At 39.9% G+C, this 23,233-nt stretch overlaps 4 protein-coding genes across 6 annotated transcripts in view; 2 read left to right on the top strand and 2 right to left on the bottom strand.

The window, feature by feature from the left end:
- The window catches only part of iqsec3b (IQ motif and Sec7 domain ArfGEF 3b), a 39,335-nt gene extending 34,987 nt beyond the window's left edge, over positions 1–4,348 (bottom strand). Inside the window, exon 1 of one of the 2 annotated variants that reach the window (XM_074677534.1) lies at positions 4,161–4,348. The gene's annotated coding sequence lies outside the window, so the exon portion shown is untranslated. The remainder of the gene's footprint in view (positions 1–4,160) is intronic. The other variant, XM_074677533.1, reaches the window with a different exon arrangement.
- wash1 (WAS protein family homolog 1) lies at positions 92–9,232 on the top strand. 2 transcript variants are annotated; one of them, XM_074677538.1, is made up of 11 exons: positions 92–622; positions 1,134–1,274; positions 2,436–2,547; positions 2,650–2,796; positions 5,503–5,639; positions 5,745–5,880; positions 6,657–6,852; positions 6,946–7,128; positions 7,213–7,371; positions 8,614–8,682; positions 8,779–9,232. In XM_074677538.1, the coding sequence occupies exons 1-11, from the start codon at positions 615–617 to the stop codon at positions 8,919–8,921; spliced, it is 1,431 nt and encodes a 476-aa protein (XP_074533639.1). In that variant the 5' UTR covers positions 92–614; the 3' UTR covers positions 8,922–9,232. The 2 variants fall into 2 exon arrangements, with proteins under 2 accessions (XP_074533639.1, XP_074533638.1); XM_074677537.1 differs by having other exon boundaries at positions 101–622; positions 8,611–8,682.
- Positions 9,233–9,656: 424 nt separating this feature from the next.
- On the bottom strand, positions 9,657–16,699 carry ddx11 (DEAD/H (Asp-Glu-Ala-Asp/His) box helicase 11). Its single transcript, XM_074677535.1, has 28 exons — positions 16,633–16,699; positions 16,025–16,166; positions 15,727–15,936; positions 15,553–15,639; positions 15,321–15,457; positions 15,147–15,204; positions 14,920–15,027; positions 14,551–14,638; positions 14,152–14,354; positions 13,939–14,013; positions 13,620–13,697; positions 13,438–13,484; positions 13,258–13,337; positions 12,958–12,999; positions 12,799–12,866; positions 12,683–12,721; positions 12,444–12,582; positions 12,028–12,162; positions 11,815–11,927; positions 11,662–11,734; positions 11,151–11,254; positions 10,892–11,041; positions 10,705–10,773; positions 10,511–10,611; positions 10,319–10,403; positions 10,128–10,203; positions 9,872–10,026; positions 9,657–9,795 (listed from the first exon to the last, which is right to left on the bottom strand). The coding sequence occupies exons 1-28, from the start codon at positions 16,641–16,643 to the stop codon at positions 9,763–9,765; spliced, it is 2,706 nt and encodes a 901-aa protein (XP_074533636.1). The 5' UTR covers positions 16,644–16,699; the 3' UTR covers positions 9,657–9,762.
- Positions 16,700–16,991: 292 nt separating this feature from the next.
- On the top strand, positions 16,992–22,102 carry fkbp4 (FKBP prolyl isomerase 4). The gene is made up of 11 exons (XM_074678261.1): positions 16,992–17,459; positions 18,001–18,145; positions 18,237–18,379; positions 18,481–18,601; positions 18,770–18,926; positions 19,217–19,307; positions 19,422–19,505; positions 19,599–19,784; positions 20,000–20,143; positions 20,580–20,675; positions 20,802–22,102. Exons 1-11 carry the CDS (start codon positions 17,361–17,363, stop codon positions 20,901–20,903), a joined length of 1,368 nt encoding a protein of 455 aa, XP_074534362.1. The 5' UTR covers positions 16,992–17,360; the 3' UTR covers positions 20,904–22,102.
- Positions 22,103–23,233: the final 1,131 nt, after the last annotated feature.

Below are 23,233 nucleotides of genomic sequence, written 5' to 3'. Positions count from 1 at the left end.
GCAGTGGCACTGGACTACCTTTTTTTTTTTTTTTTTTTTTTTACTTTACTTTCTAATGACTTTCACACCTTTCTATCGTCCACTGGGAAATTTCAAACATGAAGTCTATAGCTGGGTGTGAAATTCTTTTTTTCGATGGGCACAGTTGTAACAAGTCATAGCACCTGGGCATTTTTGTGATGTGATTTTTTTCTGAACAGTTTTAGCATACGGTTATTTAGAGTTGCATTTCCGTGATACGTTAGAAGCAATACTAACCACTGGACACCGCAGGATTATGTTGTTAAAGAACGCTGTTCAAATATTGGTTAAGTATTTTTTTTTATCAGAAATTAAGTTGGGTTTCACAATATCACAACCGTACCTTATTTTTATTTATACTCCGTTGTAACTTCAAACAACCTGTTTATTTCTATCGTTTAAGAACGAAGACGAAATATTTCCGAGAGAACGTGAATGCAGCTTATGAAACCGGAATGGTCACGTGCTATGCGTATGCGGAAGTTCAGTTGACTGTTATTGTGCTAATCACTAGCCGCTCCGATGCTAACAACGTCCACTGAGCTCCTTTTCATTTTATCTTCACTGTGACCGTTATCAAGAGAACTACCTCCATGGTCAGGTAGGGTTATTGGTTTCATTCTTCTTTGTATTACTGAAAATATGTGATTACTTGAGCATTGCTTGGTTTAAGCTTTAAGTCGATTCTTTTGCTAAATTGTATAGTTTATTTAAATTGGCTGTTTAGCTGTTAATCAGACCCATCAAAGCTGCTACGTCGCTAACGTGAACTGTCAGCACTAGATACAGCCACAGACAAAAAACGACTTCAACACACTTAGCATTATTCTACTTAGTGGCTGTGGTTTTATTGGATTTTCAAGCACTGTCATGTGAGAGTCAGGAGGGTCTTGAAATGTGATGTGGTCAGGAGGTAAGAATTGGTATTACTATACTAACTTAATAGCATGTTCTTCCTGTTTTGTGACATTGGCTCTCACAACTTGCATCATTACCAGCACTTTTTCTATCATTAAGGACAAAGCAACGTAGTTGGATGTTAATTTTCAAATTTACAAAAAGAATTGCCTTTATATTGTTCTTAACATCTAGTCTTTATCACTTTTCTGAAGGATGACACAGAAGCACTGCCTGGAGGGCCAGGTGTACTCAGTGCCGCTCATCCAGCCGGACCTGAGGAGAGAGGAGGCTGTTCATCAGATTGCAGATGCTTTATTTTACTTGGAGACCATCTCAACAGATATTTTCAAAAGGTGAGGAAAGAAGCACATGCACATGGAGAGAAGCCATAGTGGAGGAAATGCACAGTGAATAAACTCCAATGCTTTGTTGCCGACTAATGTTTTGGCCTCACAGGCAAATAATAGAAATATGGGATCACAAGAGACAGGGTAGGGCTTACACACAGAGACAGGCAACCTCCCACACGCACACACACTCACATCTAAAGGCATTTTAGAACGACTAGTTAACCTAATGAGTATGTTTTTGGACTGTGGGATGAAGCTCAAGTACCTGGAGAGAGCACACACATCAGGGAGAACATGCAAACTCCACACAGAAAGGCCCACTTTACCTGGACCGGTATCAAACTGTTGACCTTTTTGCTGCGAGGCAACGGCACTAGCCACTGCACCACTATGCAGCCCAGCATTTCATCATGCAAATGTAAAAACTGAAGTAGACTTTAATTATTTAACCATTAAAAAACATCTTCTGACAATTAGTGTTTGAAACGCTGCCTTTGATTCTGTGCCATTTTTTGTCTCAGTGATAGTTTTGATTTAAAAATGAGGAAAAGATGAGGTATAAATGTCATAAAAGTGCAATACTGTAACATATTTTTCATACATCCATTCTGTATTTGTCTTGTCTTCCTACAGCACAGCAAGCATCCTTAGAAGAAAAAAATAATGGCTGTTTTTATTACACCTGAAAACTATCAACACTATATACCAATCAAAATTGAGGCTGATATAACAGCATCTGTTACAAGAATTTCCAGACATTTATGTCATATACTGTGGAATATTATGCAAAGAGGAAATGAAATACCTGGGACATAAGGACAGAATTCATTTTAATCACTGCATTTTATTCCATAGCAGATGTTTTGGAACAGATGGTCTTGTCTGAGTCCCTGAAAGTAAAAGACCTGTCTCTTGTACCTACATGAAAATTGTGACATTTATCAACAAATTGTTTCGTCAATACGCACTTTGGAAAGATGATGTGTTAGTAATTAGACAAATAGTGTCAAAAGATCAATATGAAGCCTTGCAGTGGTTGTAATTTACCACCCTGCAGAGTGGATAGGATGTCTGAAATCATCTATTCTTTCACCTGTGTGCCGTCGCCTGTCTAATGTGTGTGTCCATATTTATGTTGGCATGTATTGTGTGTGTTCCTTTCAGGGTGTCTGACAGTGTAGAGAAGAACCGCCGGCAGCTGCAGGGCATCACTGACCGCATCAAACTAGCTCAGGCTCGTGTCGACAAGATCAAAGGCAGCAAGAAGGCCACCAAGGTAACACAGAATCTTCATTTTTTGGATGGAGGCCTCTGATTCTGGGTAACTGTCAATGACATCCTTTCTGATAGATTTCATAGCTTTTTTCTGTGTTCACAGGTTTTCTCCAGTGCTAAATACCCAGCCCCAGATCGACTTCAAGATTACTCGTCTATTTTTACTGAGGCTTCAGACCCCTCCTCACAGGTTCGCCCTCGGCTCAGAATACAGAATAAACTCCGTCCTTTTGATGAGAAGGCCTTGCAGGTGAGGAAAATTTGCTCAAATGCTGACTGTAATAGGTTTCCTGACAGTTGTACAACAATAAGAAACGTGAATACTGAGCTTTGCTTTCACAAAGTGTTCTACAAGTATTGTCTTGGAGCCCAGAAAACACAGTGCTTCTGTTACTCAGCAAAGATTCGGAATGTGGATGCCAGCCTGGTGGTGTAATACAGCTAACCCTGCTAAACTGTCATTGAAAAAAAAAAAGTGTCATTTTATTTTCTATTTATTTGGCTTTTTTCTTAACGTAGGGAACTGTGATACAGTTCTTATGGTGGTTTTTGTAATTAGCTTGGGTTTGCAGGGGCAATGATGTTGAACATTATACACCTTTAAGGTCCATTTTTTAGCACTCTTTCTTAGAATAGTTTGTAGGAAGCACCACTGTATTTGCCTTTTAAGTACAAGTATTTGATTAAACATATTACACTCCTTTTCCATAGACCTAAAAATATAGTAACCAGCAACACATAATCATATTCCAAAAAGAACAGCTGCACGCCTATGCGGAGCTGGAGGGAGAAGGATGCAAGCTCACAAAGTGAAGTGATGCTAAAAAGTATATCTTCATGCCTGATGTCCCTCTTCAGTGTTGTGGATTATTCGTAAAATTTAATAACTTCAGAGGAGACCAGAGTCTCTCTAAGAAGCATTGCCTCAATCTGGAGTCAAAAAACTCAGCCAACAATATGTGTAAAAACATACTCATTTATAGCTCTAAATAAAGACAAAAGGAATCAGCTCACTCATTTGAGTGACAGTGCACACTGACAGTAACCAGCATGGTAAAAAAAAAAATTACAAAAAGAACTTAAAAAAAAAACTGTCAAGATAGCTGGAGGTGATTCTCCACGTCTGGTCGTAGCACTAATGCATTTTTCTTGCAGAAAAAGTACGGATTCAATTTGAACTGGAGTAACTTCAAGACCAGAATGAGCCATTAGAGTTCAGACATGAAGCAACAACTTGACACGACTGTTTTTAGCCCTACTCAACCAAATTTTCACAAAATTCACACTTCTGCCTTAAAAGTACAGTGTGCTACATCTAACGACAGGGCGGACGTGGTAAAAACAGAATATCTTCGCCATTCATCTGTTTAAGGGTGGGATCTACATGAGTTTTCGTTACTTGTTTGTAAACACAGCATTTAAACTGGGCTCCTCCTCTTTGGCTCAATGCCAGTGACATCGCACACCCACTGTCTCCAACAATGACTATCTCAACACATTCACTAGCCTATCAACCACCTGTAGCATCGCGTTTCTGTCTGGGAGAGACTCGAGCCGTGCACCTTAACTCGGCATGTTAGCATAAGCTAATCATGGTACCTATCTGACACATACCTGGTTAGCAGAAAGCCAACTCGCGTCGCTCTCCAAGCGAAAGTCAGTCAAGCTTCTCCTTCGTTTGGGAAAAAAAAAACTTAATCTTTTTGGCGTTTGGTTTCACTTTGGTTGAGTTTGTCTTCCTACATGTTATGTCCACTATTGTCGCTCGGCGATAGCTTTTCTCAGTAGCTGTCATCGACACGCACAGTCACATGCGCACTGGGCGCGCTGATTGGCTGAGGTAGCCACGTCTACTCTCCGCCCAGAAACGTCGCGAAACCACCAGAACATCAACATACAGGCAGAAGAGGGGGCGATTGAGCAGGGTTATTCCTGTTACAGTTGAGATTTTATTTTTTTTCGGAAGATCCTGCAGGCCTTATTCTTAAGCTATTGTGAAATTACATAGATATAAAAATATATGTTTTATTTACCAAGAATGAGCATTTCATATCCACATAAGCCGGAGCAAATCCTCCATTAACAAAGGCTTCTGTCTTGCATTGCCATGTGTTCCCAGCAGCTTTGACAAACTCATAACAGCCACATACAGTTGAAAAAAAATGTTTGTTTTTTTTAACTGTATATGGCTGTAATTTGTACTGAAAGGAGTTTTAAAAGCTAAAAAGTGACCAATGATAGATCAAACTTACAATGAATCACTGCAGGATCTTGTCCTGGAAGTCTATTAACCATTCCACATTGTAATGCTTGAGCAAAGGACTGTTTCAGTCTTGAATCTGACTGCCAGACACATTGAAGTTTCAACCTTTTTTGGTAGATCTTTTAGGTGGTAGCTCATGTTACAGGTTAAAAGACATGATAAAAGGCAGAGCAAAATCACCCAATTATAAATAAGTTTGTTATGTGTTTCACTGCAAAGATGATATTTGAGTAGGAGGAGGTCAAAAGAAGGTGAAAACTGTGGAGGAATGTAGAGAAAACAGTAAGCTAGTGTTTTTTTTTCTTTTTTAAGAACTGTTTTGTGCATTTATGTGTTTCCCTGGATCAAGTACCAGCCTCTTTAAGAGAAACATCATAGAATGTTGTTACCCCCTGAGCTAACTCGAGAAAAAACCTGCATCTTCTCTGCATCATGAGCTTGCAAGCGTCTTATTTGTGTGTGACTGTAAGAGGGAGTAGAAATGAAAACTGCTGTCAATTTTCTGCGATGCTAAAATGCATTATTCAGTAGCTCTCCGGAAGCAGCTCATGGACCACATAATTTGTTGTTGCAGTCTTGTGCTCAGTTGTATCTCTGCTCAGAAGCACTTTTGTGGTGTTTGTGATTTGATTCATTTAAGATTTAGTTGACATTTCACAGATCTCACTGTAAGTCTGCATGTCTCCCTTTCAGGAGAAGTTGATGTATTTCCCAGTATGTGTGAGCAATAAGAAGAAGTCGGAGGATGAGACAGAAGAAGGGCTGGGCAGTCTGCCACGCAACATCTCATCCGTCAGCTCGCTTTTGCTCTTTAATACTACAGAGAACCTGTGAGTCAATGATAACACACACACACAGACACAGCTGCTTACTGCAGACACTGATTAGATTTACATCTGTTCCTTACATCCTTGGATTTGTCTTTTTTATTAAAGATATAAGAAGTATGTGTTCCTTGATCCTCTGGCGGGTGCCGTGACAAAAACACACACTACACTAGAGACTGAAAAAGAAGAGAAGCCGTTTGACGCACCATTGTCCATAACAAAGCGAGAGCAACTGGAGAGACAGGTACCTCAGCAATCTCTTACAGCCACAGCTAATTGTTTATTTAAATTTGTTTTGCACTTAAATGGTGTTTTTTTCCTACTACTAATTCTTTTACCCTCTACGTTTCAACGTTTTTATTAGTACCATATACTTTATGCTTTCTTAAACCAGGCATGTTTGTCTAGCTTAGTCCATCCGAGGGGAATCATGAGTTATTTTGCAACAAGATGCACAGCCTTTCGAACATCAGGACCTGATTTCATCTTGAAAAGTTGAAAAAGGGTTTAATATTTTTTTGTAAAACCAACAGGCTTGGTTGGATATGCATAGAAAAAGCTGATAAAAATCTCCTTCAGAGATGTATACTTTTTAGACTGTCACATTGTGGTGTACTGAATATATTTTTGAACAACCTATTTTGCAAAGCTGAACAGGATTGCTCTGACAAAGTTTTATTTTATATCTTATAAAATGACAATAAAGCTTCTTTCTTCCTATTTATCTTTCTATCTTTCTATCTTTCTATCTATCTATCTATCTATCTATCTATCTATCTATCTATCTATCTATCTATCTATCTATCTATCTATCTATCTATCTATCTATCTACCTACTCGTACTTTGAGTACATTTCAGAGCCTGCACTTTTTTATCTATGTATTTTTATTTTCTTTCAAGAAGTTGAATCAGTATAGTACTCTCTTGCTGTTCTTTATCACAGAATTCTGCTGGAGTAAAGAAGGTGTGTAATTTTACCAAACTAAATGACTACTCTGGAACTTATTTTCTTAAAACAGACAGCAGAGTCTTACTTCTACGTACCAGACCTGGGTCAGGTCCCAGAGATAGATGTACCATCTTACCTGCCTGACCTACCAGGGATCGCAGACGACCTGTCCTACAGTGCAGACCTCGGGCCTGGTTTCGCCCCATCAGGACCAACACAAAACATCCCCGAGCTGCCCTCCTTTTCTGAGGAGAGCATTGCACCAGGTACCCACACTTCTCACTGTCTAATACTGTTTTAGGTCTGTCCTGTGTTTGAAGAACAATGATAATGATGATTTTACATCAATTTGATTCCAGGTCCTCAACTCCAACCTAATGTCCCACCTCCTCCTCCACCACCCCCTCCACCTCCTCCACCACCCGAGCCTGGCATTGCTCCTGCACCTCCAGCAGGAGCTCCACCTCCTCCGCCACCTCCTCCACCTCCACCTCCTCCCCCTGTTGACATCTCCACAGATGCTTCCCCAGCGCCAGGTTCAGGTTTGTTGCACTCATAATAAAAAAAATGAATTAATGAAGGGAAAGTGGTTAACCTCAAGGTACTCTTTTACTTTTTAACCACAGGTCTTGTGTCTGGGGCTCCCAGCGAGGTGGTCCAGCCGTCAGATGGCAGGGCCAGCCTCCTTGAGTCCATCCGCAACGCTGGAGGCATCGGCAAGGCAAAGTTACGCAATGTTACAGAGCGCAAGATGGAGAAGAAGAAACAGAAGGAGCAAGAACAAGGTGTCATGTTGTTTTAGATTGAAGATTCAATTTCTATTAGGGTCCCCAGAGGGCAAATTCGGTTGCAGCGGGATGCACAAAAAACACACAAGACATGAAATTACAGTATAAAAATAAATCTATATAACATACACACAGACAATATCACTGAGCTATCTGCCAGCACACGCCATTCATCATAAAAATAATGCTAAAATAGTACAAAAAAATATTAAAATGTAGGTTCAGGGCACACAGTGACCATCAAAGTGTACAAATTTATAGCAAGACACACAGTGTCCAGTAAGTACAGTGTCTTGAAGAGTGCCAAGGTGCCAGTAAGATCAACAATAACATTGCTAAGGTAGCAGACACAAACTAACATCAATACTTTTTCTATACTTTCTCTCAGCCTCATTCAATGCTTGAATGGAGACAGGAACAAATGAGTGTTTGTACCTGTTTTTAGTAGCTCGTGGGACACACAGACGCAGACCAGAGGGAAGAAGCCTGTACTCAGAGTGAAGTGGGTGAGCATAGTCAGATCGAATAGACAGAGCTTTCAAGAGCACCTGTCTGTTAAAGATGCGATCTAGGCTGTCCAGCTGGACACCTGGTACTTTAGATGCCACCTTTACAATTTTCCCGAGGGAATTCTTATCCTTGGTACAGAGGTTACCGTACCAACAGATAATAGAAAATGTGAGGAGAGACTCAATGTAAGCACAGTAAAACATTTTCATCAGGGTCTTATCAACCTGGAATTTTGCTAATATCCTCAAGCAATAAAGGCGTTGCTGACCCTTTTAACATAGCTTCTCAGTGTTCAGGTCAAATTTAAATTTTTTCATCAATTATCGTGCCTAGATATTTGTGGTAAGGTACAATTTCAACAGACTGACCATTAACAACACTATTCTGAGCAATATGAGGAGTAAGCCTGAAATCCACACAAATTTCTGTGGATCTGCGGATCTGCTCATGTTTGGACTACTACAGCTTTACCAACAATAAGAACAGCATGCACTCAGAGCACTACCAGTCAGCATGATGCGGTTTCAGTAGGATAACAATCATCTGACTTAACATAAAGCAGAAAATCTTTGGTTTTGTGTCTGGTCTGGACTCCATTTCTGCTAACAAAACTTTTTCTTTCCTGCCACTACATGTACCATAGAAAGGCCCAAGGCCCACCACTCATGTTACTAATGAAAAAAATAATGAAGCTTGATTTAGTAACTGCTCTTTATGGTCTCTTAGCAGTGGGAGCAGCATCCAGTGGTGGAGACTTCATGTCTGATCTCTTCAATAAACTTGCAATGCGAAGAAAAGGTAAGGATTCCTTTTAGGCCTAAAACTGTTAATCTAACTAGTGGTTAAAGATGCATACATACATACAGTAAATATGTTTTCCTTTTTTTTCTTTAGGTATATCTGGGAAGGGGCCCGCAGGTGGGGAAACGGCTGACAATCCCAGCAGTACAGGCGGAGCATTTGCCAGAATGTCGGATGTCATCCCACCACTTCCTGCTCCACAGTCAGCAGCAGATGATGATGACTGGGAGGCATAATATGATGGACAATTGAAGCTTTGATAACTTTTACAAAAGATCTTTCTATTTCTCTCATCTCTTCTTGACAACTAATCATGAAAACGGTCCTACTAATAGAAATCTTAACATGGGAAATCATCAATCCAGTTGAAGTGAAACACAAGTGATTTATTGATATTCAGTGTAAAACACATTTTCATAACATAACATAATAGAAGTCTAACTGAAATCATCACACCAACATTTCTCTATTAAAGTAATTTTTGCATTACATAACAGCTTATACTGAGTGCTTTAAATATTTAATTTCACCTTCAAGGGTAAATCAGTTACATCCAAGCCCAAGCCTGTGTGCCTGATATATGTGCAGTCAATGCTCCGGTTTTTCATTTCTACAGTCTGATTTAGAAATACTCAAAGCTAACCTTTCTGGCTAGAGCTAAATGTAGAACACATCACATAACGCCGTCAGTCTAATAAATGCACATTTGTTTTGCATCTGTAGCCTCAGATACTTTCAAATTTATTCATTATTCTCAAGCCCGTACTGACTTTTCTTAACCAGAGGTGCAAGCTGGTTTTAGTAGAACATAAGTGACTGACTGTGTGTGAAAGCTATAATGTAAATAAGAACAAGAATGATGTAACAGAAAGAAAAAACTGCCTCCCTGGTTGATATTAAAGCTCCATCCAGGAGCAGTCAGACCTTTGCTGGCCTCAATGTGTTCAAACCATGCACGTAAAGCAGCTTTAGAGGGCTATAACAGAGGCCCTGTAATTAAGTATTTCATTTTTTTTATCAGAAAACACTTCTGAGGTTTCCCAAACGTTCCTCCTCATCAACTTGGTTCAGTTGAAACTACACCTGCTTCTGCTTCTTCTCCAGGAAGAACTACAACAGAAAAAAAACCTTATGTTAACAGCATGTTGTCATGATACCCTGAATTTGATTAAAGTGCATTTCTCACCTTTCTTAGAGCAGCAAACGCAGAGCCAAATGTGGCGTGTGTGCTGGTGCGCTCTTTGATCCACGTGGGCAGTTTAGCGAGGGTGGCTGGTCGAGAATATCTTCTGTCACACAGCACCACAGAGGAATAATCGCCAAGATGGCGGATGGCTCTTCCTTTGGGCAGATGTTGAATATATATGTGAATGCAAAAAATCTCTATTGGCATGAAATTTCGAGCCATATTTCTAAATCATAACATGTTATTATAACAATACCTATAGACTGATTGACAGCCTTCATGCAGAGGTTTTCTATCAGTGCTTGCCCAGGGCTCCTTCCTCCACTGTGAGGCTAAAAAAAAGAAGTATACAGTGGGCTGCATCTCATTACATTTGTACAATGAGCTCATTTAACTTTTTTATTTTTTACACTGCTGTGATTTTTTTTCTCCAGGAAAGAGCTTTACCAGGTGTTTGTCTAGATAGGACATCTTCTCCTGTAGCTCTGGAGATTTGATGTTGGGATATGGCATTCCCACCATCACCACACACCTGTCAGGGACACAATCAGAGGAGAAAAAACATTTTGCACTAACAGTAACTTACTCTAGCACAGTATGAAGCTTTTGTAAGGCTGTGGTTGTGATGTGTATACAAACCTGCCCAGATCATCAGAAAAATTGATCCCTTCGCTCATCTTTCCTCCGACCACAGAGAACAGCAAAGCTCCTGTGAGCCCACTGCTGTCTGCTGCACATCTCTATTAAAAGGAAAAGAGACACAAGGAATAAGAGAGAGGCAGTCACTCAAAGCACTAAGCTGAGGGCAGATGTTTTAGCACTGACAGTTATACCTGGATACAACGAGAGAACTCGCTTAGCACCTGCTCAACCTGGTTGGCTTTCTTTGGCTCCTGGAAGATCTGAAAAAGTAATCATGGTCATTTAAAAGCCCACCTTATAATACCCAAAGTTTAATTTCAAGGCTTAGTGTGGAAGAAACATTCTCAGGTCAGCTAATTCAAGAAGGAAATTATGCACCTTCTTCTTATTGGCCAGACGAGTCAGTGCGCCACTGGCTTCCCAGTGGGAAATGATTCGTCTTGCATACTCGTAGGAAGGGAAGAAACACACAACTCCGCCTGGGACCACATTGCAAATGTTGGAGAGAATGCGCCCCGTCTCATCCATCTGTGAGCAAACAGGCACAAATTGCAGTAGATGTGAGCAATGTGTCTGTGCTCAAAGAAATCCCACTAAGAGGGTTATGTAATAGCATATGCGTGTCTGTGTTAGTTACCATGCGTGGAGAGTCTCTGTTTTGGAAAGTAAAATCCAGCTCCTGACCAGACGGACCACTGCACAAGACGAGGGGAAGAATATTCTCAGGAGGAATAACATGACCTGCAGATAAATTCACACATCAAAAAGCAGGTTGGTTAAATATAAAACATATAAACACAAAATTAATAAGACTTCTTTGGGTTCAAAATACAAAAATAACAAACTTGACAGAGACTAAAATTCACACAGATCTTTTGTAACTGATAAAAGATTAGGAGTGCATGTCTCACTTATTATCTACTCTGGATCCCTCCTGATCTCATCATTCACCTCCATTATTTAAACCAGGTGTGAGTTCATGAGGTGATTCTTAAAAGAAGTTTATCTGAGTGAATAATGGAAAGTGCGTAACTCTCAGAGTTTTAAGAGCGTTATATTATTTATCAAACAGAAAGTTTAACACACACAAGGCGAAGAATAACTCCAGCTCCACAAAGGACTGCTGGGTCATAAAATGGGCCACTCACCACAGGAAAACTCAGTGATGCGCTCCTCTCCTACCCCAGCAGAAAAAAGCAGCTCTTGTTTGAAGTCGGAAACCTATAAACAACATCTGTTAGAGTAAAGAAACCTTCATATCAAAGTTTTATTTAATTTCTTTTAATTTTGAATTAACTGACTGGCTGCATGGTTCCTCCTGCAATGATAACTGCTCTGCACTCTTTAAGGAGCTGGGCGAAGTGGACTGCTGGATTCAGCAGCAAGAACTTGACACTGCTGTCTGACAAATGGCCTGAATGTAGAAAAAAAATGCAGTGATTTTTTTTAATCCACATATATTTTTTTATCTCTAATCTTTAAATTTTTGTTGTTGTTTCTTTTAAGAATGGTACCTTGTCTATGCACCACCACTCTGCCGTCTGTGTTGCTGTTAGTGAGAGCCATGAAGAAGCCCTCCACCTGCATCATGGGAGACACAGACAGCACTTTCTCGGCCTCTGCTGACACCTGCTGGGCTGTTGAAAGAACTGCGCAAAGTGAAAGATACAAAAAAGATGACACAAAAATGATCGACAACCAAAAGAGTGCTATAGTGGTCGGTCTGTTAACTGTTCATTGATTGGTTTCATAAAAATATGTGGGATTACTGTGGGATTAAAACTGTGTGCTTCAGTGTTTAGAAAGTGCAAAGTGAAATTGTTTACTCGGGGGGTGAATTTCAGCATGCCACACATACGATTGTGTGATTTAGTCTGTGGTAAACAATGATCCATTTTAACAAATGGTTGACATAAATATCCACTCTGACCTTGTGACGCACTTTGGTTGCTCTGTAAAGTTTGAAGGAAACGATTCAATCCCTCTGTGCGCCTGTTCTCTTTGTTGGAGATGCTCTGAGTGTGCAGAGTCACACCTGATCCTGCGTACTTCTCCACAAAGCTACTCAGCTGCAGAGAGACAATATATGCAGTTTTTTCATCATACATCTTACTTTGATCTAGAGAGAGACATAAATGAATAAATCTATACAGTATATGAAACTCTTACTTTTCTGCTGACCATGCTCTTCTCAAAGTATCTCTGCAACTAAAGAAAGAGCAAGGTTGAAGGGATTGGAGTTTTCAACTTAAAAAAAAAGACAAGTGCTGAACCTGAGCTGCTACCTTAAATAGGTTGATGTTGTCAATCTGAGCCTTGAAGAGGAAGTTGTTAATGGTGAGCATTTCGGTTCCTGAAAGAAAGAAAAAAAAAGGAAAAAGGCTAGTTGGCAACAACATCAACAACATTGATTTGTATTTAAGGAGTACACATTAATTACTGACCGGTTGTTGTAGCCTGGCTTTGTGGATTTTGACCAACCTTTCCTGAAAAGGATAACATTTTCTTCATTATCAATGAGGGACTGTGGGTAATATGAAAAGAATATGCTAACAGAGAACTTGGGTTTATAGACATATTTGTAGTCTGAGGTATTTCCCTTACTTTAGTGTCAGAGTAACAGAAAGCCATTAAATGCTGCATTTTTATATTAAATTTTTGAAAACTTTGGAAAACAGATTTGGGGGCAGTCTTCTCCTACCCTTTCTGCACATTGGCAACAATCTGAATCCTCACACACTTACCTCCCAGCACCCGGACGAGTCCTTCGATCACAAACAGAATCTGTTTAATGTACATCAGGTTCTTTGCCTTCAGTCTGCTCCTGAAAAGGTTAACATCAAGAGTCATACAAAAAAGAGTAGAAGCAAACCAAAAATGGTTATCAGTGAGACTATATTGAGAATATGTGGGGAGGCACTTACTTATAGCGGTCTGCATACTGTGTAAGCTGAGAGTGAGCACGGCAAAGCTGTAAAGGAGTTTAATGTAAGCGCTTGACAGACTGCAAAATTCAAATGAACCAACAATTTCATTTCTTCTTAAAATAATTCTTCTTTTTTCACACATTGAATTAAAACGTACATTTTACAGAAGATAAGTTTACCTGTGCTCCAGTGAGCTCTGCACTGTGTATACAAGACAGGGTGTCGCTGAGGTTGTGAGCTTCATCTATTATCACCACCTGTTCAACATAAATTCAGAATATTTCTACTTTCCGTAATAAAAAAAAATCTGTTCTACTTTATATTGTGAGATATACACCAGTTTCACTAAACCTATGATCATACTAACTGTTTTTTTGGCTGAGTTATTTTGGTGTGTCTGAGCATCAAATAAAAAGTAATGTAAAAATATCTCCTATGTTCCCGACATTAATTTTTTTTTCACATCACAAAATCTGATAAAAACAAACAAGTTGATACCTGTCCTTTCAGCTGGACACCTGCTGCCTTTCTTGTTGCTTCATGGAGCACCATCTGATAGGGCAACACCACCAACTATGCAGACACAAGACACAAAAATTGCCCAAAATAAATAGATAATAATAAAAAAAATATTTCCATCCAAAAAAACAGTCAATCAAACAGCAGACTCTTGATATCTTGTAGGAGATGCTGGCTGAGGTGCAGTGTTACCTGTGCAGGAGGAATAGCTAGGCGTGTGGAGTAATAGGGACATGAGCGTGTCTCTTTGCCCAGCTTCAGCAGCTGCTCGATGTCATGGACTGAACCCAAGATGTCATCCCTCATCTGCTGCATTACTGAAGCTTTGTAATAGGGACACACACTCTTTGCTGCACTGCGCTTACGTTTCACTCCTTCTTCATGATGCTGCTTCTCTAAAAAAAAAATTTGAAGGATAAACTGGTGTTATTTGTTTTTTTTTCTGATTCAGAATTCTTTGATATCTAAGCTTTCAACTGCTTGTCTTCACAAATACACTCATGCTTTTTAATCATTATGTTTTAATTTCAAAACTTCCTGGTTTTAGATCATCTATGACTAGGGTGGAGTTGGATGTGACAGGTTGCTTACCATGTTTGTTTTTCTGCATCTCCATGCAACGGTCATTAATGCGTTGCACACTGCCCAAGCGGCGCACCTCCTCATTGATACACAGATTCTGTGAAGGACACAATCATGTTTACCTTAAATGAATTTAGGCAAAAGTTATAGTTAATAAAAACAGGACTATTAGATACTTAAAGCCCTTCATGTGATGTTTCATGTCATTAAACCCCAGGCTTTGATTTGTTGCTGCTGTACTTCTTTTATAGATAATGTTTTTAAGATACTGTTTATTTCAAATGGATGAGATTTAATTAAGTATATACCAAATTGATATGTATATACATTGTTTCATTGGCAGCTTTTGTACATGACTTAGAGAAGGAGTGTACAGACCTGCCGTGAGCCCATTGCAACCAGACTAATATCCTTGCTGAAGGGGCTTTTCTGAACCTCATGGACAAACTGGGCCAGCTGGGAGTGAGTGCGGCTGCAGTAGTAGATCTGATGACACACATATGTAGATTGTTTGTCTTCATGCTTATGTGGAGCAAATGTGTTTAATCATTTCAAGACACAGTTGTGGGATATTAAAATCATATTAGAACTTCTCTTTGACACACCTTTGTCACATGATCTTCGACAAGCTCATCATCCGTGTCATCATCAGCACCATTACATCTAAACAAGAAAGCAAAGAAAGAACACCTGCTGCCTTTTTCTGCTTTCATTTCTTATTAATGTGATGTATATTGATTTGATATGATCAGTCACTTGTCATTGCCCTTCCTCCTCACCTGCTCCTAGTTTTAGATTCATCATCACTCTCATATTCTGCAACGATTAGTTCCTCGTCCTCTTGATTTCCCTCCGTCTCTGTTGGCTCTTCTTTGCTTTGCTTGAGCAATTTAAAAGCCTCGTCATCCTCACAGCTCTGTAGACAAAAAAAGCAAACAAATCAATACATCAAAATGCTGCCTACATGGTTTGGTGTCTTTGTGAAGTTTAATGACCACTCAGACTACCTACCTTTCTTTTCATTGCATACTTCAGCTGGACATTATTTCTGATCAACTCTAACCGTTCCTCTCTCTTTTTTCTTTTTATTTCTTCATCCTGATAAAGACAGGAACAATGTCAGAAAAAATTAAGCAAGTGAAAAGACAAAACCAGGGTAACACGAGAAATTGATTGTATTCTCACCTTTAGCTTGGACACCAAGTCTCGTTCTGCCTTTTTTTGAACAAAATCAGTGATCCAGTCAGGCTCTGCTGACTGGCTGGTTGCAGAGGACACAGTTGTAGTAAGAGCAGCTTCTCCTTCCTGGAGAAGAGCCGCTGCCTCCATTTTCCTTCTCTCCTCATAGTCTGTGAGCCAGCTTAGGGCTCCACATATTAAACTCAAAGACTTGCCCTACAATTAAGAACACACATGTTGAAAATGAAATTACATATAATCAACACATTAAAATGTTTTTAGCTGAAATCTCACGAGCACATACCGTCCCAGTAGGACTTTCAAAGATGCCAACTTTCCCCTGCTCCAGTGCACTGTATAAGGCTTGCATAAACTGCAGCTGGATGTTATAGGGCTGGTAGGGGAATGGAAAATCAACCCTCCCATCCTCCATGCTTGAGAACTCCCTGGTAGACAACATAAAAGTGAGCTTGATAAGAAATTTCGGGTCAGACCTGGTCAGAAGCACGTGTTTTGACTGGCTTGCATTATCTAAAAGCCAATACAGTCGATAGTAATATTATGTCTAACATTATGCGCAGGCGTCTTAATCTGTTCTGCTGTTGAAATTTGCTTTGGAGTACAACAATCAGTTCTGCTATGACCTTAATAAATTCGATTTAATTTGTGTCACTACACTTAACAACTTCAATTTATTTCAATTTAGTAAATCAAGATTGAGCCAATGAGTCGTCCAGTTATTCCGCTTATAACACGAAGTAGGCATCTCATTTGAGTTGTCTTGCAAGTAAAGACTTAAGCGTTACTTCGAATGCTTGCTAAATTACCACCATCAAGGTCTATCTACAAGAAAATGTCATGTCTACATAATCTCCTGTTCATAATTCAAACAGATTGTTTCATCGTACATACCCTTGAGACATCTCAAAAAAACGATCTTCAATTTGTTTTCATTTTCCGGATATTCGTCAACCGCGCCAACAGACTGGAGTGGTACGTAATCCGACCAATGAGGAGCGAGATGAAACAAAGTGTGTACGTTTTGTTTTATAGTACTGCCCGCGTGGACGGGATCGTACCTATTTATGGACTACATTTATCTTCCAACATAATATTATGAGGTTATGATATAACTAATGAATTTCACACTCTATTTATTATCTCTTTATGGTAAAGTTGGCTTAGGAATACAACTCCTCTGCGTCTGCACCGCCATTTCTGAAGGTGCTCTTGTACAAAACTAACGCTCTAGATGGTTGATCACTCACATGGCCCCTCCTGTAATGTCTGGAAAGTTCTATGCCCTTATATCTCTTGTCAGATGTACGTCTGCAGGACAACGTGGACCTCAAATCAGCATACAAGGAAGAACCACTACTGCTTGAACACAAGTGTGAGTGGTGCACTGGCGTAAAAAGGTTTCGGTGTTGCGAGCTTACAGTTGTAGCGTGCCTACAATTAGCAAACGACGTGCTCACAAGTAAGTGAAGCTAGCAGCAAGCTAAAAGCAGCGTCAGTTAGCTCGCCAGCGGTGACGTTAGACAGGTTGTTGCACCCAGCGTGCGTTGAGAAGGAGTTAGCTCGCTTTAGCTGCCACTACTACTAGCCAGTGAAGTGCTGTGCAGGTCAGAGTAAGAGGGATGACAATGACTGCAGAGGAGCAGACAAGTGAAGGACAACACACCATCACAATGGAGGGAGAGGACATCACACCAAAGAAAGACGGGGGTGTTTTAAAGGTAAATGATTATGTTATGGCACTGTATATATTCATATATATGCGCTACAGCTGGCTGAGTAATTAGCTGTCTGCTTGTTGTTTACACGTTCGTTAAGGCTAACATTAGCTGTTGTTAGCTATTGGGTGTACAGTCAAGAAAGCAGCTAATGCAGGCTAACTGTAATTTTAATAACACCGCAAACCTATTGCTTGTGCTTTCCTTCTTTACTTATTTTTACCAGGATTGTGTTAATAAATATAAGTAGGTCATTCAATGGTACGGGGTTGCTAGAAGGTTCTGGAGTCATGTACAAAGATAAAGAGCATTAGCTATTAATACTAAAACTGATACTAATTTGATATTGTAGCACAGGAATCTGATTTAGTTATATCTTAACTTATATTGACTTATATCTATTCATTAAAATAAACAAGTTGGGGGAGACGTGCAAGACACAGACGTGATGCCGATTTGACATTTCCGTTGCAGGTGGACTTTTATTAAATATCAACAATGTTTTCGTTGAATAACAAACATGTTTTTTTTTCCTGTTCTCCAGCTGGTGAAAAGGGAAGGCACAGGCACAGAGCTGCCCATGACAGGAGACAAAGTGTTTGTACATTATGTGGGCACACTGCTGGATGGTACTCATTTTGACTCCAGCAGAGACAGAGGAGACAAGTTTTCCTTTGAGCTGGGAAAAGGTTGGTATCACATCTAGCGGAGAAATAAGTACTCCTTTATCATGCCCTCAGAGCTTCCAGAGTTTTTTATAAGTCATTTTTTTCTGTTTAGGTCAAGTCATAAAAGCGTGGGACATTGGTGTAGCCACCATGAAAATTGGGGAAGTGTGCCAGCTCATATGCAAGCCAGAGTATGCTTATGGATCTGCTGGGAGCCCACCCAAGATACCTCCTAGTGCTACTCTTGTATTTGAGGTAACTACCAGTGATTTGACATTATAAATGATGTATCTGAGCTTGCTGTGTCCGTCATTTCTTTTTTCTTTTTGTTTATTTTTATGTCTGCACAATTGTAGATTGAATTATTTGAGTTTTGGGGTGAGGACATAACTGAAAATGAGGATGGAGGAATCATCCGCCGCATCATCACCAAAGGAGAGGGATATTCCAAGCCCAATGAAGGTGCAGCTGTCGAAGGTAACTCATCCAGATAAAAAATGGCCTTCTGCAAATTATTAATGACTTTATGATGCAAGAGGCTGCAGCCATTTGACATTAGAAAAATGATAGCAACAGCAATCTAAAGTGGATCATTAACATGAGTTGTTATAATGCTTTGTGTGTGAAATTACATCTATCTTTTAGTTACTGTGGAGGGTTCCTGTGAGGACCGTGTGTTTGATGAGAGGGAATTGAAGTTCGAGATTGGAGATGGAGAGGGTCTCGGTTTTCCTGTTGGAGTGGAGAAAGCGATCATGGCTATGGAGCAGGGAGAGGAGGCACTATTCATTATGAAGCCCAAGTATGAGACAAACTCACTTTTTAGCTGTTATAGAAGAAAGTTTATCTGATTGTTGATATTAGCTTGTACAGGTTAATGGGCAAGATGGAGAAGGAAAAACGAAATTAGTGTTAAACTCATAAGAAGATGGAAAATTGTCTAACACAGTTGACTTTGAGATCTCTGAGCTGCTTTTGATAAAGCTGTGGAAAATTTTACAATGTAACCTAGGTTGAAGATACACTGCAACAGGTACTAAGATTTATAATCTGAAGATAAGGTTACTAATTATGAATTCCCGTGATTTCTAGGTATGGCTATGGGAGTGCAGGAAATGCAAAGTACAATGTCCCTGGTGGAGCAACACTGCAGTACAAAATCAAGCTGACAGCCTTTGAAAAGGTAAACAGATCTAGTACTGCAAACTTTTACTGGGTGGCCATGGGCCGATTGTGTGTCTGCAATGAACAGCGACATTTCCCTGGAAGTGATTCATGTCTTTTTTTCTCCCTTTAGGCTAAGGAGTCATGGGAGATGAACACAGTAGAGAAGCTGGAACAGAGCGGCATTGTCAAAGAGAAGGGAACACAATATTTCAAAGTATGCACAGGCTGTCTTATTTTTCAAGCGCTTAACCTACAAAGAGAATTTCCAAGTTGAAATACTCACATGCGCTCATTGCATTTGCTGCAGGAGGGAAAATACAAGCAGGCGTCAGTGCAGTACAAAAGGATTGTGTCATGGCTGGAACATGAGTCTGGTTTGTCAGAGGAGGATGAGAAGAAAGCCAAAGCTCTGCGACTGGCTGCACATCTGAACCTGGCTATGTGCTTCCTCAAACTACAAGAGCCAAATCAAGCCCTGGAAAACTGTGATAAGGTGACGATTAAGCTATCGCTGATCTTTAGAATAACCTGAAATCAATCTGTTTTCAGCAAGTTGGAGACTTGAAGGCATTGACAGCAAAAATGCTCAAATTCCTTTAGTTGTACACATTTTGCGTTTTGCATATTTGGCAAGCCGGTTAAACTCCTTCTCACAATGTTTGGGTAAAAGGCAGACAACATTTCATTATACTCTGTTTATAATTACAGGCCCTGGAACTGGATGCATCCAGTGAGAAGGCTTTGTTCCGAAGGGGTGAGGCGCTATTCAATATGAATGAGTTTGACAAGGCCAGAGATGACTTTCAACAAGTTATTCAGCTGTATCCTGCCAACAAGGCAGCCAAGACACAGGTATGATACCACATGCTTAAAATGAAACTTTCAACACATTTTAGCTCTGAGCCTTCATATTGTTGTCATCAGGAGAGCTGTGTTTGTAAAAACTCCAGATAGAAAAATGAATGTTTCCCTTTCTTCGTGAGCTCATGATATATTAATTGTGCGTTCATAAATGATAAATAGGAACATCTTGTTCTCTTAGATCTATTATTTTGTATGGTGTGACATTTTGGGTTATTTGTTGCTATTGTATTCAGTTGCTGCTGGGGGAAACACAATAAGTCCAAAAATACAGGTCGATGAAACAAAGTGTGTGGATGAATTAAAATAATCTTTCCATTTGCATCCTATGTTCATATACTGAAAATGTGGTCTTAGTTTGATGGAAATAAGACATCTATTAAATATCTACGTGTTTTCTGACGTTTCCCTTTTGCTGTCACACCAGGTGGTTCTTTGTCAAAAACGTATTAAGGAGCAGCATGAGAAGGACAAACGCATCTACGCAAACATGTTCCAAAAGTTTGCTGAGAGAGATTCAAAGGTGAAGGGTTGTTTCTGCAACAGCCACAAGAGGGTGGAACAAGCATGATTTTAAATTGTTAAAGTCACTGATAAACTGAAAAGTGAAAAAAATAACTGTTTCTTTAAACTAATGTCTCATAAACAGAGAGAAGCAGAGAGGACAAAGTCTACAGATAAGGAGAACGGTGATGAAGAGATGGAGATTGAGAATGGAGAAAAAGAAGCTGGGAGTGAAACAAAGGTTTAGATGAAGATCTGTTGTTGGTTCGTCTACTTAAGACTTTTGTAACTTCAGCCATTTGAGTTGAAAGTGTGTGTATGCCTATGTCAAACGTATGAGTGTGTGTATGAGCATGTTAAAGAGCACTGACTTTGGGCGCGTCTCCTCTCGCTTCCCTTGTGTCCGATCTTTTCGCTGTGGCTGCTAGCCAGGTGGGTGGGACTATGCTAGCTGAAGGCACAATGAGTTTGGGTTTCGACAAACACAATGCGTCCCACCACCATCAACCCTTTCAACACACAGCTTTGAATTTTGCATGTGTTTTTACAGCCTTTTGGGAAGAAAACCAATGCATCGAAGTGTGTAGTGCATAATTCCAGACTCTCACCCATCAAGGGCTAGACCAGTTACCTTGCACTACCCTCTGTTCTATACCCTTCCTCACAATTTTATGCTCTCCATCCAACCCTCCTCTCATGGGCCTACTGATCAATTTCTGGAGTTGTGGTGGCTGTTTGCATAGACGTGATGTGTCTGAATGTTAGAGTACCTGTGTCCCAAAGTACCTATGTAGCAGCACTGTGGATAGGTTGAGTAATCAGACATAAGCCCTGAATAGCTAGGCAGACTTAAAGCTTCTCTGTCCGTCTAAAGATGCAGCTCCCTTATAGCCCCCAAAGTACAGGACTGTTTGTCTTTATTTTGGAAATGTTTGACTTTGTAATTTTTTTCCAGTGTTGTGCTTGTGATTTATGTATTGTTATCAAGAAAATGGATTCAAGAAATTGCATAACTGGAATATGTTTTAAAGCAGCTGTAAAGGACATGAATTGGTTTCTTAGAAACGCACAAGTAGTAAACAGTTCAATTTTAGTCTTAATTTACTGTTGAAAGTATGTAAGAAAATGTGCAGAAATGGTTCATCAGATTCAAGCTCTTAAAGACGGTACACCATAGGAAGATGGGAACCCAGTTTATTGGAGTCACAGCACCTGTGGGAGTGGGGGGTGGGGGGCAGAAACTAAATAAGGGGGCATATTTACAACAGAGCTGTGTTGAGTTTCTTTTTTTCTGTTGAAAGGGTCACTGCTTGTCCTGCCCTGACAGGAGGGTATAATAAATAATAGATTCAACTTGACTGTGTGATGCTCCTGACTAATGTGTTCCATTCACTTTCCAATCACCAGGCAGCACTTTTTTCTTCTTCTGTGTAAAATAAATGTATGAAGAACCAAAAAAGCACCAACAAAAGAAAATAAAAGGGAAACAGTGGACTGTTGGCTTTTCATTGAAGCCATCTGATAATCCTCCTGTGAAAAGAACAGCAGAGGATGAGTTACTTTTTTTCACTTAGGTTAACTTTGACACCTTATTGTATGAATATATATCAGCACCCATGTGCAAGACTATGAAGACCTTTTTCACAGGTTTGGATAAATTTTACCTTTAATGTATTAGATTTTAAGCTTAACTTGGCCAAAGTAAACAACTGCATTAAGCCAACTTTGAGGAATTCTCTTCTCCTTCTTCTCATTTTTTTCCAATTATGTTAGATCTGTTTTATAGCAGCAGTACTGAAAAGGTCAGTATTCTCTCTCCAAGGACAAACGGGATCTGATCTGATCCTCCAGCTCTCCCACAAGGACATCAGTGTCAGTTTACGGGAGTGGCATCGTTCCAGGGACTGTTCGTCTTAAAAGGTGATCACAATATAAAGGAAAAAAATCCATTTATTTATTCCATACAGTTGACTCATGTTTGACTTGCTACAGTGCTTTCTTCTGGCGGATGTTGACTTTGTTGTGTATAACAGACTTAATAACCCATTAAGTTCTGTGTAAAGAGGGAAAGTTCATAACTGATCTTATCTGTTAAGTCCTTTTATTCAACAGAGGTTTTATAAGGTTTTAGTTAAGTGCTTGCGGACTTCAGTCCATCAGGCTTGCACAACAGCTGCACTTCAAATACAGCATTGTCATATTCATGTAGTGCTACCTAAAGTGGGCCAATTATTCAGTGAATTTACTTTTCATTGTACATCACAAATATTGACTATAATGACAGCTTCAACTGCCACAAAACCATCCATCCATTTTCTATCGGTTATCTTGTTCAGGGTCACAGGTGGCTGGGGCCCAGCTGTCTTTGGGTCAGAGGTGAGGTAATCTCTGGACTGGTCACCACTTAATCACAGGGCCAACACAGAGACAGACAACCTTTCACACACACTAACATATGGGCAATTTAGAATCACAAATTAACCTGATGAGCATGTTTTTGGACTGTGGGGGAAGCCAGAATACCCTGAGAGAACCCACACACAAGGAGTACATGCAAACTCCAAGGCCCACCTTGCC

This window comes from Halichoeres trimaculatus, unplaced genomic scaffold (assembly GCF_033239565.1).
Source record: "Halichoeres trimaculatus isolate MK-OKI-2021-1 unplaced genomic scaffold, fHalTri1.1 fHalTri1_scaffold_10, whole genome shotgun sequence".
Classification (NCBI taxonomy): domain Eukaryota; kingdom Metazoa; phylum Chordata; class Actinopteri; order Labriformes; family Labridae; genus Halichoeres; species Halichoeres trimaculatus.
The sequence above is the reverse complement of the archived record's forward strand: the minus strand, read 5'-3'. Positions and strand labels throughout refer to the sequence as shown.

Excerpts from the sequence above, each read along its gene's own strand:
- wash1 (XM_074677537.1), top strand. Across the intron at positions 2,548-2,649 it reads GCAGCAAGAAGGCCACCAAG|GTTTTCTCCAGTGCTAAATA; the intron begins GTAACACAGAAT and ends CTGTGTTCACAG. Across the intron at positions 5,640-5,744 it reads TTTAATACTACAGAGAACCT|ATATAAGAAGTATGTGTTCC; the intron begins GTGAGTCAATGA and ends TTTTTATTAAAG.
- ddx11 (XM_074677535.1), bottom strand. Across the intron at positions 15,205-15,320 it reads GAATCTAAAACTAGGAGCAG|ATGTAATGGTGCTGATGATG; the intron begins GTGAGGAGGAAG and ends TTTCTTGTTTAG. Across the intron at positions 13,485-13,619 it reads CAGAGCTCACTGGAGCACAG|CTTTGCCGTGCTCACTCTCA; the intron begins GTAAACTTATCT and ends ACTCCTTTACAG.
- fkbp4 (XM_074678261.1), top strand. The coding sequence starts at position 17,361 with ATGACAATGACTGCAGAGGAGCAGACAAGTGAAGGACAACACACCATC. Across the intron at positions 18,146-18,236 it reads TTCCTTTGAGCTGGGAAAAG|GTCAAGTCATAAAAGCGTGG; the intron begins GTTGGTATCACA and ends TTTTCTGTTTAG. Across the intron at positions 18,602-18,769 it reads TGAAGGTGCAGCTGTCGAAG|TTACTGTGGAGGGTTCCTGT; the intron begins GTAACTCATCCA and ends TCTATCTTTTAG.